A 13,914-nucleotide genomic window follows, 5' to 3' on the forward strand; every position below is an offset into this window, starting at 1 on the left:
ATTGCGGCCATGATTGAAAGGATCTTAAAGGAGATTGGTTGGTAGTACATTGAAAAATAGGAGCAAGCATATCTGATATCAACCGAGTTTGAATATTGCGTATAAAAATAATCAAGAACTTCCAATCTATTACGTCTCTCATCAGAGTAAACATGTGCAAAGAAAAAGCTTCCTTTATATTTAATTAATAAAATGGTTTTGACGATCCATTCGGACCGCTTGAAAGACATTTTGCTGAAACCAAATTAAGAATTGATTGCCATGCATTGGAAAAGGAAGTTAAATTAATAAGAAAAATAAAAGTTTTTTTCTATATAATAAAATAGAAAAGAAAATCTCACTGGACAGTTTTTAAAAAAACATTTTTTTATGACTTTTTCTCAAATCCTTTATATTTCCTTTTTCAAAATCTTTTAAGTAATATTTTTATTCTTTTATAATTTTATAAAAAATATTAAAAATATCATTTAGTTTGAATATTTGTGAAATTAATCAGATGAATTAGATTTATCATTTTTATAATTGATATTTATAAATTGAAGAATATTATATATTTTATTTATGAAGTATATTTTAATAATATAAAATTATGTATTTTAATAAATATACTATAATATATTAAAATATAATAAAAATATCGTTTTAAGGTAAAGAAAAGATAATAATTTTATGTTGATTTTAACTATTTAGATTTTTTATGACAATAAATAGTGGATATGAATGGATGGTGGAAATGATGTTGTTATAATTTTATTAAGAAAAATGATATTAAAAATATTAATAAAATTTAAAAATATATTATAATACAGTTTTAAGAAAATATATAATTAAAACGAATTTTAAATTTTAACTTGTAAGAAAATTAAACTATAAAAATAAAATTTTGCAACTCAGTCTTTTTGTATTTTAAAAAATTTTAACCACCTTGAATAAAGTTTAAATTCATTTTAAATATAGTCGATATGATACAATTTTAAAATAAAAAAGATTGTAAGTTATTGTTAGATATAAAAGTCATATATAATATCTATAGTATAATAAGAGATTTATGAGTATAAATAGTAAAAGTTGAATTGACTTTGGGTATTGCTATAGATTTATTTGGTTAGTCCAATATGAAACCGTATAATGTAAAATCGGATTAATTAAAATTAATTAAGCTATAGAGTTAGATATACTGATTCTTCTCTTAATGGATAATAGAAAAGCAAACTCAATGAAAATAATTATTTAGATTCTAATGGATTTTTAAACTCTCTAATTTTCTTTAGAAAAATAACACGAACATTCTTCTAAAAGAACATTCTTCTGAAAGTATCTATCGCGCCAATACAGCACTTAGAGAAAAAAGAAAAAGAAAAAACAGGCAAAAACTTGCTGCAGCAGTGGTGTGCTTCATACTAGATGACCATTGCAAACCTACTAAAACATATATTTTAAGTGATTTTCCAGGAAATTCGTATTTCTTTTAGCACAACTAACATTTAATCAAGGGCTTTATCAGAAAAGAAAAAGAAAGAACACCTAATCAAGGGGTTGTTTCAGTCCTTTGACCTCAGAATTAAATTACTAACTATTTATATTTAATTTATTAGTTAGTTGATAAAAAAAAAAAAAAAAACTAAGAACTTACAGGCGCCTGTTTATATTTTTGGTCGATACTGTTATCAGTTTCATGGTTTCAGCTCTCAACTTAGAAACGCTTAGCTTGGACTTCTTCTTTTCCTCAAGCAACCATCTTACTAAGCTTTCTTTGAAGTCTTGTCTTTTCTTCTCAAAGATTCATCGAAAATCCAGCAAAAGATTCACACTTTCAAGAATTCACCCTCTTTCTCCAAAAAATAAAGCTCCACTTTCCAAAGAATCTCACACGTACCAAAGAAAATAATGCTCTTCTTCAAGACTATCAAGAAAAAGATGTGGATGTTTTCTTGCTAAACTTTATCTCCCTTGTCCGTTAAACCCAAACCTTGTCCTTTTTCCGGTATGGAATTCATGATCATCATAATCACAAGTATCACTAACAAAGCTGTTAAACAACAAAACTTCCCGCTTCAAAAACTTTCTTTCTGGTTTGCACCCACTTCTCGTCCACCAGGCCTACTCTTCTTCACTTTTGGCTCGTAATTGAACATAACAAAGATAGTACAAAAAGAATATCCAATCTTTCTTCTTGTTTCAATGGTTTCTTACTTTTATAACGCTAATTCATCATCTGGGTCCGGCTATTTTAACACCTTGGATCCATTTTCGCGTAGTTTAGGGGATTTTAATGGGGTTTTGAAAGGCGGGTCTATGGTATCTCAGGCTTTGGTGCTGGATAGTGAAAAGGGTGAACTTGTAAAGGCACCAGCTCCCAAAGTTGGAAAAAAAGGAGTGTCTGAGGCCAAGGCTTTGGCTGCTTTGAAGAGTCATAGTGAGGCAGAGAGGAGACGGAGAGAGAGGATCAATGCACATCTTGCTACTCTTCGTGGTCTTGTGCCTTGCACTGAAAAGGTTAATATGCTCTCTCTTAGTTGTTTTTCTTCTCAGTTTTGATATTAACATTATGTATTATCTTATTTATTATTCGGTTGTTAAATACTAAAAATTGGACTGAGGGAGACAGTGAAGATAACAGAGAGGTTTATGGTTAATTTATTCTTAGATTGATTTTATAGTACTGTTATATCGAAATGTCTTTGATTTGGTTGCTGAAAGAATCTGCAGAAGTTTGGAAGTCACGATTGAATATGAATTTGTTGTTTAGAGACTTGAGCATTAGGGATGATAAATTACATAAATAAAACCTTAAGCCTTCAACACATTTCGTGTTCTTCTAGTGGTGTTAATGTGTTATGTTCTTCTTTTAAGGAATTCAACATATCCATATACACGGTATTGGATCCCTGTCTTTCTTGAAATTTTGTTTTTTATCAATGGGATATAATCCTCAGAGGTAGTATCATACTTTTTCTCATATGGGAAAGAATACTATATCTTAATTGACTTCATTGCACATCTTCTAGATTACTTGATTTGGTATTTTGTTCTAGATCTTTTAGTAAATAAAGGCAACTAGGGGAATTTCATCTTGATGTGATGTGAAATGTATTGAATCTTGAAACTGCAAATAAATATTAGATGGTGAAAAAGTTTCTGATGAATTTCAACAGCATCTGCAATTAACTTGAACACCTATGCATTGGTTATGAAGAAAAAATAGATATGCAACAGTGATGTATTCTGCTGGGCATTCACTCTCCAAGTCAAATGAGTTTGTGTGTGCTCTTCTCCGGATCAATAGGTCAGGCTTGTCCATAGGAATGATTGGATTGAAACTTGCGAGTATCAATGGAAGTAAACAAAAAGTCACCATTGTGTTCTTTTAGCAAGATCTGCAGTTTTGGCTCAAGGGAAAAATTGAGGGAATAGTTCAAGAAGCTTTTCTGATATGACCGTGCTTAATCAAAGGCACTTGTGATTCTAAGTTCAACCAATAAAACTATGATGATCCTGTGGTTGTTTAATAAGAAGTAAACCAGATGATGATTTTAAATAATACAACAATTTTTAGAGTCAAAGCTATTGTCGGTAGGACACCATATAAGTCTATTCTTAAAAAAATGTGTACATATAAAATATACAACCACAAATAAGTATTTATATAACTTGGTAGGTGATTACTGATCATTATGATTGGATGGTAGGCGCACTATGCCAGCTGCTGTTTATTTATCCCACCATGAGGCTTATTCTTTATATGCATTTATCCATGTGATGGCTTAGACATGAGTTTGTTGGCTGACAAAAATGATATCTTCTGATAGTTGGAAGGGCACGTCTGAAACAGACTTCCGGGGCAAGACAAACCACTATATTTTAAATTGTCAAGTTCTGTATCGCGAGAGTATTAGGGGTAGGATATTAGAATTTATTTCATAATCATTGCCCTTTCTTTTGCTGTTTATTTGCAAATCACTATCGTCTTTTGAGGTTGCAATGTTAACAAAGTCAAATAAATCACATCCTTTTACTTGCTGTAATTAGTATGATTGGACCACTTATGAATATTCTGATGGCCTGTCTTACTCTTGGAGCCTATATGCAAAGCTTTTAAAATAATAATAATAAAATAAATAATAATAATAATAATAGTTGGATGACTCATTCTCCTTAATTAACAAAATTGTTTTTGCAGGTAGCATTGATAAATGGAGACATATCTTTCTGGTATGTCACTGTTAGTAATAAAAATGCTGTTGACAGAAATCATAATTTAACTTGCATATATTCTTCATCATATAGAATTCGATTGTCGTTTGCAGAAAGTGTCACATGAAGCTCGAATTTATCCATTGTTTAACTTGGTACTTTCAGATGGATAAAGCCACATTGCTTGCTGAAGTTATTAGCCAAGTAAAAGAGCTTAGGAAGAATGCAATAGAAGCCAGCAAAGGCCTTCTCATTCCAATGCCTGATGATGAAGTGAAAGTTGAAGCATATGATAATGGCTTAGGAGATGGAACTTTGTATTTTAAGGCATCCCTATGTTGTGATTATCGACCCGAGCTTCTGTCTGACATAAAACAAGCAATTGATGCCTTGCAAATGAAACTGCTGGATGCAGAAATATCAACATTAGGAGTTCGGCTAAAGAATGTGCTTTTCCTGACGAGCTGCAGAAACAAGAATGCTGTCAATGATGCTGAAGCGATAAAACTTCTTACAAATTCAATTCACGAAGCCTTGAATTCTGTCTTGGATAAAGGTTGTATCTCACCTGAATATTCACCAAGAACAACGCTTCCAAACAAGAGAAGGAGGGTGACTTTCTTGGATTCCTCCAGCTCGAATTCTTGAGAGCCAAAATCTTGTTGCTGTTGATAGTGATGTGCATATATGGTGATTGTTACTGTCTCAGTTTGTGTAAGCAGAAAGATTTGTGGAAACTGATTAGGAAAGACTTGCGATATTATATGCAAATATATTAATTTGCATGGTTTGAGTGAAGACAGAGCTGCTGCTACTGAAGTATTAAGTTGGGCAGTATCGTCTTTATAGTTGTAAGCATATGGTTGTGTTGTAACTTGTAAGGTTAAACTAAACTCCTAATTATGACTGTGTCTTGAATTTTTAAGTTATGAAAAAACTTGTCCAATAGCTTGATAATTCTGGGAGCTTTAATTCCTGAAACCTTAATGATGGGCATGTAAGAATGCAGCTATTGTAGCCATTTATGTGAATAACTTTTAAGATAATCTATCTCATAAAATACTAAATATGATCCTCAATACATTTTGCTTCTTTGACCTTGCCTTTGATTTTTCTTCTTATTTACTATTGTTATTATTATTTCTTTTAAAAAATTCAAGTTAATCACTTCCTCAATTTTTCTACATAACTTAATTAGTCTAAAAGAAAAAGAAAATACTACTTCCCCAATTTTATACGAGTATCAATTTAGAAAATGATATTGTAACATATAGGTGAGAACAACATCCATCACAATCACCAAATACATGACTATTGAGTACTTCTTTCTGTATCAAAATTAAAATTCGACATAAAATTGTTTTGAATTGTGTAGATCCTGTTTTTACAAAAAGATATTGCGCAAGGAAAAAAAAATACTAATTCCACACAAACACCGTTACAACGTTCTAATAGTTGAAAAATTTTAAAATCGGAATATTATTATATAAAAATTATTATTATTTTCATAATTTCTGGCTACTCTTGATATACTGCATCCAAAATATTAAATGAGTGACATATATTATTTTATAATGTCAAGATAAATTCTATTTTTACAAAAAACTTGCACAAGAAATAATAAATACTATTCCCACACTAGCACTATTACTTTATTCTAATAGTTGTGAAATTTTAAAATCAGAATATACATATTAAAAAATATTATTATTATTTTTTATAATAATCGACTACTCTTGATATATTGCTTCCAAACCATTAAATGAGTAATATATATCTCTGAGTGTTTTACACTTATGTAATAATAAAGTGATGCATTTAATTCATATATATATATATATATATATCACAAATCCCTCCTCAATTTATTGTGGAGCTTTTTCTTTACCTTGGCCCAAAGTAATTAGGGAGGCCAATTACTATACCTAGACAAAAGTGTCTAAAAAAGTGGGCAACTGGTCCCCGTAAAACTTTTCTGAGAGAATAGCAAAATAGAGTTTTATATTTAGTTAAGTTTTAATTATCAAAGAAATTAATATTTTTACACTTTTTAATAATTTTAAATTTTTAAAAACAAATATCGATATTTTTAATTTATTTTATAAATCTTTTAATAATTTTTCTTATTTGATTAAAATATAAATTTTTTAGCTTTTTTAGTTTCTAAATCAGAAATAAAAAGAAGTAATTAAAAAGAAAAAAAAAAGTATTCTCCACGAATAAACATCACTTTTACTTGCATTTCTATGACAATTTATTTCGCCCATACACTGATCTCATCTTCGCTGTGTCGTTTCATGTTTTTCTTCTTAGTTTTCGTCATTCGCGGGTAGACCTGGTTAATATTTTTACTGCGACTGACGTGAACGGAAGAGGACAACGGAGCAAGGATATATAATAAGACTATATTTCTAAGTATTTTACTTAAAGTTTAGTGAACCTTTCTTTTTAAAAAAACTTCCATAGTAATAATCACCAATCGGAATTGAAACGTTTACAGCAAATAGCAATTAATTAATTCACAATGTCAAAACAAGAACAGGGCGGTGGTGGATCGATACTCCAATTCGCACCGTTTCAAAGCTCCGTTGACGAGGGTTTCTGGCACAGATTATCTTCCTTAAAACTCAACAAATTTGGCATCGACGATTCTCCTATCCCTATCACTGGTATCTTTAACGATTTCACGAAATTTTAATTCGTAATTTTGTTTTCTTAAATTAAAGATATAATCATGACAAATTGCGGCAGGTTTTTATGCGCCTTGTTCTCATTCTCAAGTATCAAATCACTTGACTGTTCTAGCGGAATCCTTGTCATGTGATGAAAGTGAGAGTGAGGAATGTTCAATTCAAGTACTTAGCAACAGAAACAGATGTGCTGTCCCTGGCATTCTTTACAATACTAACACATTAGAGGCTTACCATTCCCTTGATAAAAAGACCATGCTCAAGAAGGAAGCAAATAAGGTCTGCTTTTACTATCAAATCTCCATTGTTCAAATTTTTTTGATATTATTTCCTTAAAGCGTGATTAAGGTACGTTATGGATGATTTAGATTTGGGATGATATTCATACTGGAAAAGCTGTGGAGGATAGCTCAGTATTATGTAGGTTTGTTGTTGTCTCGTTTGCGGATTTGAAAAAATGGAGCTTTCATTACTGCTTTGCTTTCCCTGCTCTTGTGCTTGATCCGCCTGCTACCGTTGTTGACTTGAAGCCCGCTTCACAATGCTTTACTGTACAAGAGGTGATTCAATTATAATTTATAATTTGTTGTTATACACATGTTATTTTCTTGATGTTAACTTTGTTTGGGATGTATAGGCACAGTCTCTGTTGGCAGCTTGTAATGATTGGCGTAACTCGAGCTTAACTGCCGGTAACTTTGTTACTCACATATGTTCTTTCGTACTTTTTATGCAAAAACTCTCAAGTGCATGATCTTATAATTTTGCTGCAGATGTTCCTTTCTTTTTGGTTTGCATTGACTCCAATTCTCATGCTACTATTAGGCATCTCAACAACTGGGAGGCATGCCAGAGTGATGACCAAAAGGTTTATCTTCATAAAATCCTTTGGTTCTCTAGAAAATGGAAGGGCTTGCGCTAATAATTAGACTTGTCCTTGTACATTTTTTTTTATGAAATATGCTCTTTAATGAGCCAAATATTGTTCTGGTGTCTATTTCTAAAAGCTATTATACTGGTTATTGGCAGGTGCTATTTGGTTTTTATGATCCGTGTCATCTTCCAAATAATCCTGGTTGGCCTCTCCGCAACTTCCTAGCACTGATTTGTTCAAGATGGAATCCCAAAATTGTCCGCTTTTTATGCTATAGAGAGAATCGTGGTTTTGCAGATCTGGGGTTGTCCCTTGTTGGCGAAGCCCTACTTACATTACCACAAGGTAGAGCGGCAGAAACTGGGTAACAGATCTATGCTGATTGCTGGGTTGATTTTCTACAGCTTTGATCTTTCTTTCTATACTGGATTACTAGCTTATTGACAATATCACCCAGGATGGGCAGATCCCCAGTGTGTGCCTAATGCAGTAGGATGGGAACTTAACAAAGGTAGACAAATATCCAGGGTTATTCATCTTGCTAATTCCCTGGACCCAACAAGGTATGTTCTTTGCAATGCCATGCTTTAGTGCATAATTATGTTATTACATTTTATCTTCTTGTATTATGTTTTTACAGGCTGGCTGTATCTGCAGCAGATTTGAATTTAAAACTAATGAGATGGCGTGCTTTGCCTTCCCTCAACTTGGATAAGTTGTCCTCTAGTAAGTGTCTTCTCTTAGGAGCAGGTACACTTGGATGCCAGGTTGCCCGCATGCTTATGGTATGTAGCCTTTAAATGATTACTTTAGTAGCTTTGTATTGCATGTTTTGGGTTCTGAAAGATTATGTTTATTGCAGTCTTGGGGCGTGCGGAGAATTACACTACTGGACAATGGCAGGGTGGCTATGTCTAACCCACTAAGGCAGTCCCTATACACGTTGGACAATTGTCTCAATGGAGGCGATTTTAAAGCCATGGCAGCTGTTGAAAGCCTTACGCGAATATTTCCTGCTGTGGTAAATTGATTTAACTCCTAAAATCTTGTAAAAGTAGGGCTTTGCTCTAAGATTTGGGGAGCTCTTCTCATTTTCATCTGTTGTATACTTTGTTTCTTAGGAAGCAGAAGGTGTTGTGATGGCTATACCAATGCCTGGACATCCAGTGAGCAGCCAAGAAGAGGAATCTGTGCTTGAAGATTGTAGACGTCTGCATGATTTAGTTGATTCTCACGATGCAATTTTTCTTTTGACTGATACAAGAGAAAGCCGATGGCTTCCTGCCCTCCTTTGTGCAAATGCCAACAAGGTGACATTTTTTTAGTTAATTATTTTTTATCAATCTTGTTGAATGTAGCTTTGTGTTCCTTCATCAAGCTTAAATCACTTTCTGGAGGATCTGTTTGTCTGACTTCAAACTGTTGGATTGAGCATCATTTATTGCTTGAAGATTGATGCCTTTTTTGTCCTCATTCATCATTCTGCAGATCACTATAACTGCAGCTTTGGGGTTTGATAGCTTCCTGGTTATGCGGCATGGCCCAGGTCCTCTTGGTTCAACTCATGACCTAAATACTGAAGCTGATAATGTATTAGATGCGGCTGTGGATAACCTTGCTGTGGCTGATAGACGAGGGCAGAGATTGGGCTGTTACTTCTGCAATGATGTGGTTGCACCAACTGATGTAATTTACTAGAATGTGACTGGTTTTATAAATTTTTGGTTATCTTATGCATATGAATTCTGGAAATAATTCATGTAATCTATGTGCAGTCAACTGCTAATCGCACTTTGGACCAGCAATGCACCGTTACACGTCCAGGGCTTGCTCCGATTGCTTCATCTCTTGCAGTTGAACTTTTTGTCAACATATTGCATCATCCTGATGGGTAAAGTTTTTAGATTAACCACATGGAATGATTTTTGGTTTCTTACAGTAAAGAGTTATTAATTCCTATTGTGCTTTCCTCTATCTGCCTATACAGGATATTTGCAGAAGGTGAGATTGCAGCATCCATTAACAGTGGAAGTGGTGAACAAGCTCTTGGTATTTTGCCCCATCAGATACGAGGTTCTCTTCATCAATTTTCCCAAATGACGCTTGTAGGCCATGCTTCTAGTAGTTGCACTGCTTGCTGCAGCACTGTAAGTTTTCTCTGATATTAAGATTTTTCAATTACTTTCATTTGTCTGCTTAGTCCTTGATAGTTGTGCCATTTGAAATCTAATTATCTAGTGGTGACCGTAATTTGTTTTCAAATTTCAGGAAGGAAGGTTCATAAAAATGTTTGTATTGTTTATTTATTGGACATACTGTCCCTTGTAGGAGTTGCAAGAATTATTACATGCATACTAACCATATTTGTATATAAGAATCTGTTGGTTTGCCTTAGTCCCCAGTTCTCATCAAGGGAAGAACAGTGTATATCTTTATTTGTCTTCAGTTATCTTTCGAGCTAAGTTCTGATAAAATGAGCTTTACAGGTGGTATCTGAATATCGGAAAAATGGAAGGGAATTCCTGCTCCAAGCGATTAATCATCCTACTTATCTGGAGGATATCACCGGACTCACAGAGTTGATGAAGTCGGCTAGTTCTTTTCAACTGGAGTGGGATAATGAGGCAGATGATGATTGTGTTGAACTTTAAATTACTTGCTATTTAGTAATTGCTTAAGTTGTACATTTAATTGTAAAAAACAATATTCAGATCAGCTAAGCAATGCCAAATTCTTCTCAGCAACTTTTGATCTGTTCTTCTCTTCTTCTTCTTTTTTTGTGTGTGTGAGTGGATGTATGTTTGGGGACTGGGCGTGCACGTTATCTGTAGTGGCATATAGGCGTTGCCAAAAATCATGCGAAGTTACAAGGTTATTTCAACTTGACAACTGAATAACAAAATTAGAAATAAGCGCAAGTGCAGCCTCAGTAGGGTATTTATTCCGAGCATTTACGGCCGTCATAAGGCAAGTGCATCAGTTGATTCGGTCAAAAAAATGTAAATGAACTTATTACATATACAGGCACCAGTGGTCTAGTGGTAGAATAGTACCCTGCCACGGTACAGACCCGGGTTCGATTCCCGGCTGGTGCATGAGCAATGAGGATCACTGTACCTTTGTGGTTGGTGGGGGTCCATCACCATCATCTGAGTTAACGACGAGATAACAAGTGTTGCTGAGCTCTGTTTTTTTTTTTTTTTTTCCTTTTTTTATAATTTCTTTCCGTGACATAGGATGACTGCACTGCACTCTTGTAAGTTGTAATGGCGGGTCCTTGACATGGGTATCATAAATTCAAATTAATTTTCACATTGCTTTGCAATTAATGAAATTTTAAAAATCTAACATTTGAAATACTTTTACAATTGCAATAAATAATGTTGGAAAAATATATATACTGTTAGATTATCTATTTATTTATTTAAATTATACTCAAGCATAGAGTAATGGGACAAGTTTTTTGTAAACTATTTAGAACTCGACTTAGTAAGAACTCGTTAGTTAGCGAACTAACTCGTCTACTAACTTATGAGTCTATTCATGAGTAAACTTATTAATAAACTTGTGTTTAAGCTCGTAAAAAATATATAAAATATTTTTTTATTTTAATTATTTTATTTACATATATATAAACATTTATCAATATATATAAATTAATGTGTAAGAATATTTTTATTTTTATTATATAATATAATCACTTTCTATTAAACTTTAAATTTTTAAAGTTAATCGATTTAATATGATGAAATAAATTATATTATGAAATAATTTAATAAAATTAAATCAAGTTAAAATTTATAAATAAATTCTAAATAAATTTTAGTGAGTTAATATTGAAATAAGCTCAAGTTCATAATTATCAGACTCAAGTTTGATTTAGATTCCAATAAAATAATAAGATATCAAACTCAATTTTATTAAAATTTGAATCGGCTCAGTTTATTTACAACCCTAAATAATATGTTTTTAGTTAAAAAATGAATCAATAACTCTAATAATTCTAATAATGACTAACTTTTTCTTTATTATGGTCAAAATCGTAACCATTTCTAACAATTTTTTTTATTAATAATTCGGTGGAAGGCTAAATTTGAAACCAAAGTGAAAGTATATTATTAGAATTAAAAAGAAAATTGGAAAGTTAAGAATTCGAAAACAAGTGTAAAAGTATAGATTTATTTGGAATAATTATTTTAATGAATTTTCATGCTTGGTGAAGCACCAGTGGTCTAGTGGTAGAATAGTACCCTGCCACGGTACAGACCCGGGTTCGATTCGCGGCTGGTGCATTGTGTTTTTACACTTTTTCATAAAAGTCTACAGCTGAAAGGAGTCAATATCGTGACCCATTGGAGCAAAGTCCACTCCGCTTTTCCTTCAATTGTTTTGAATCTGATTCTGACTATCAAATTGAGAAGCTATGACATCATACAGAATGACTGGACCGTAAAGATCAGCAGCAGCCTTTTTGTTGGAAATAAAGCACAGCGAAATTTAGAGGGTTTGATCCTAACTTATTATTTTATGCAAGAGACTATATTTGTGCTTGAAGACCTAACAAAAGAAATCCATAGTAACCATCAGGAACTTTATCACGTATTTGTGTAGTATATTTCAAAAACAAAAACACAAAAGAAAGCCTACGGAATTGAAAATTCTGCTAAGTTTGGTCACACAGAGATAATCTCTAAATAAATAAAAAAATTCTTGTGTATAATCTACTTAATTCCACGACTCTCAGGCACAAGTCGGCAGACTAAAGAATTTCTATCTGTTGAATGATATGGTGTATCTTGAAAAGCACAAGTCAAAAAGTCTAGGAAAGCTCAAAGTCAAATCATTTAATTGTAAGCTTCATTATCCCCCCATGGAGCGCCAGGTGGGAACATTGCACAAATCACGTAGAAACAGAGTGCAGATTGATACCCAATTCAGAAAATAATGAGAAGCTTCAGGGACGAGCAAACAATGTAGAAAAGGTCTTTCCAAGCTTCAGGTTCTATAATATATATATTTATATGTATTTCAGCAAGAAGATGATAGGCGAAATTCTGCCACCGAAAAAGATCTTCCAAAAGTGGAGCTCTTGCTCTTTTTGGACACATAGGAAGATTCTTCAAAAGCCATAATTCATACGATAATGCGTGAACTTAATATCGCTGCAGATGATATAATCATCCAAATAAATTACCCTTTTGTTTTTCTTTTTGCTTTTTTTGAGGTAATGCTGTTTTTAGTTGTGGACATCCAAATAAATTACGTTTATATATTAGTCAATATATATAAAAGATTTTGAAGGATTATATGTATAGAGATATGCATGTCCATATATTCTGTAAACTATCTATTACAACTTCTGACCTCTTTCTCTCATAAATTAATAATGATGCTAAATATGAAAGGCCGCATACAATCCCATTAGGATGGTTTTGGCAGGCATAAAGTGCATATAACTTTAGCTCAAACATTAAAATTGTGGTTATTGGTGCACTCGAGATTTAAAGACCAAAAGAATAGCAAAGTATATTTCCATTGTTCCTCAGATAAAAATAAAAGGAACTAATATAATAATTTTTTAATTAAAAAAAAAAAAGAAGAAGCATAATTTAAATTATGAATCTTCTCCTCTAATCTGACCCGTTAATTAAATTAATAAAATAGAGAAAGCACCTTATTATATAATTTTATTTTCTTAACAAAATTTATAAACCTATCGATTAAAATATCATAATAAGAAAATACCATAAATTGTTTACAATGCATATTACTGGTTAAGGCAGTTAAAAAGATGAATTGTGGCACACCTCATTTAGGCACCAATTTATATTTATTTATATTCTTTTAGCTCAAGACATAGCCAAGGCATCAACCATGAGCTATTGGTTGCTCATAGCACCTGTTTCACACGTGGGTAACTCCGTGACTGAGCAGGGCTCAACAAATGGATAAAATCCTTAGTGGAATCTGACATAACGCAAACCATATATATATATATCATCTCCAATAATGCAAACCCACCAATATGTTTCATGGCATTAGAAAGAGAAGAGGTCAATTTGGGTGCACTCATTTTAAAAGTTTGTGCCGAGTACATTGTTGACTAATTGTGAATTAGCAAGTGCTGCCTATTGTCTTCAGTTGCCAGCTTTTACT

General features: G+C 32.6%; 2 protein-coding genes and 3 non-coding genes across 6 annotated transcripts; all 5 read left to right on the forward strand.

Moving 5' to 3' along the window:
* The first annotated feature begins 1,495 nt into the window (after positions 1-1,495).
* On the forward strand, positions 1,496-5,151 carry LOC8259226 (transcription factor bHLH30). Its single transcript, XM_002522520.4, has 2 exons — positions 1,496-2,496; positions 4,360-5,151. Exons 1-2 carry the CDS (start codon positions 2,182-2,184, stop codon positions 4,840-4,842), a joined length of 798 nt encoding a protein of 265 aa, XP_002522566.2. The 5' UTR covers positions 1,496-2,181; the 3' UTR covers positions 4,843-5,151.
* Positions 5,152-6,535: 1,384 nt separating this feature from the next.
* On the forward strand, positions 6,536-10,511 carry LOC8266798 (ubiquitin-like modifier-activating enzyme atg7). Of its 2 annotated transcripts, none has more exons than XM_015721436.3 (14): positions 6,536-6,863; positions 6,946-7,163; positions 7,253-7,444; positions 7,522-7,576; positions 7,658-7,752; positions 7,914-8,103; positions 8,225-8,321; positions 8,399-8,543; positions 8,621-8,779; positions 8,880-9,068; positions 9,247-9,444; positions 9,534-9,649; positions 9,746-9,905; positions 10,245-10,511. In XM_015721436.3, exons 1-14 carry the CDS (start codon positions 6,719-6,721, stop codon positions 10,407-10,409), a joined length of 2,124 nt encoding a protein of 707 aa, XP_015576922.2. In that variant the 5' UTR covers positions 6,536-6,718; the 3' UTR covers positions 10,410-10,511. The 2 variants fall into 2 exon arrangements, with proteins under 2 accessions (XP_015576922.2, XP_002522565.2); XM_002522519.4 differs by having other exon boundaries at positions 6,539-6,863; positions 8,216-8,321.
* Positions 10,512-10,782: 271 nt separating this feature from the next.
* Positions 10,783-10,853, forward strand: TRNAG-GCC. Its single transcript has one exon. It is a non-coding gene; the product is annotated as a tRNA-Gly (tRNA).
* A 1-nt stretch (position 10,854) lies between these two features.
* Positions 10,855-10,944, forward strand: LOC112535382. Its single transcript, XR_003079537.1, has one exon. It is a non-coding gene; the product is annotated as a small nucleolar RNA snoR114 (small nucleolar RNA).
* Positions 10,945-11,979: 1,035 nt separating this feature from the next.
* On the forward strand, positions 11,980-12,050 carry TRNAG-GCC. The gene has a single exon. It is a non-coding gene; the product is annotated as a tRNA-Gly (tRNA).
* Positions 12,051-13,914: the final 1,864 nt, after the last annotated feature.

This window comes from Ricinus communis, chromosome 5 (genome assembly GCF_019578655.1).
Source record: "Ricinus communis isolate WT05 ecotype wild-type chromosome 5, ASM1957865v1, whole genome shotgun sequence".
In the NCBI taxonomy this organism is placed as follows: Eukaryota; Viridiplantae; Streptophyta; class Magnoliopsida; order Malpighiales; family Euphorbiaceae; genus Ricinus; species Ricinus communis.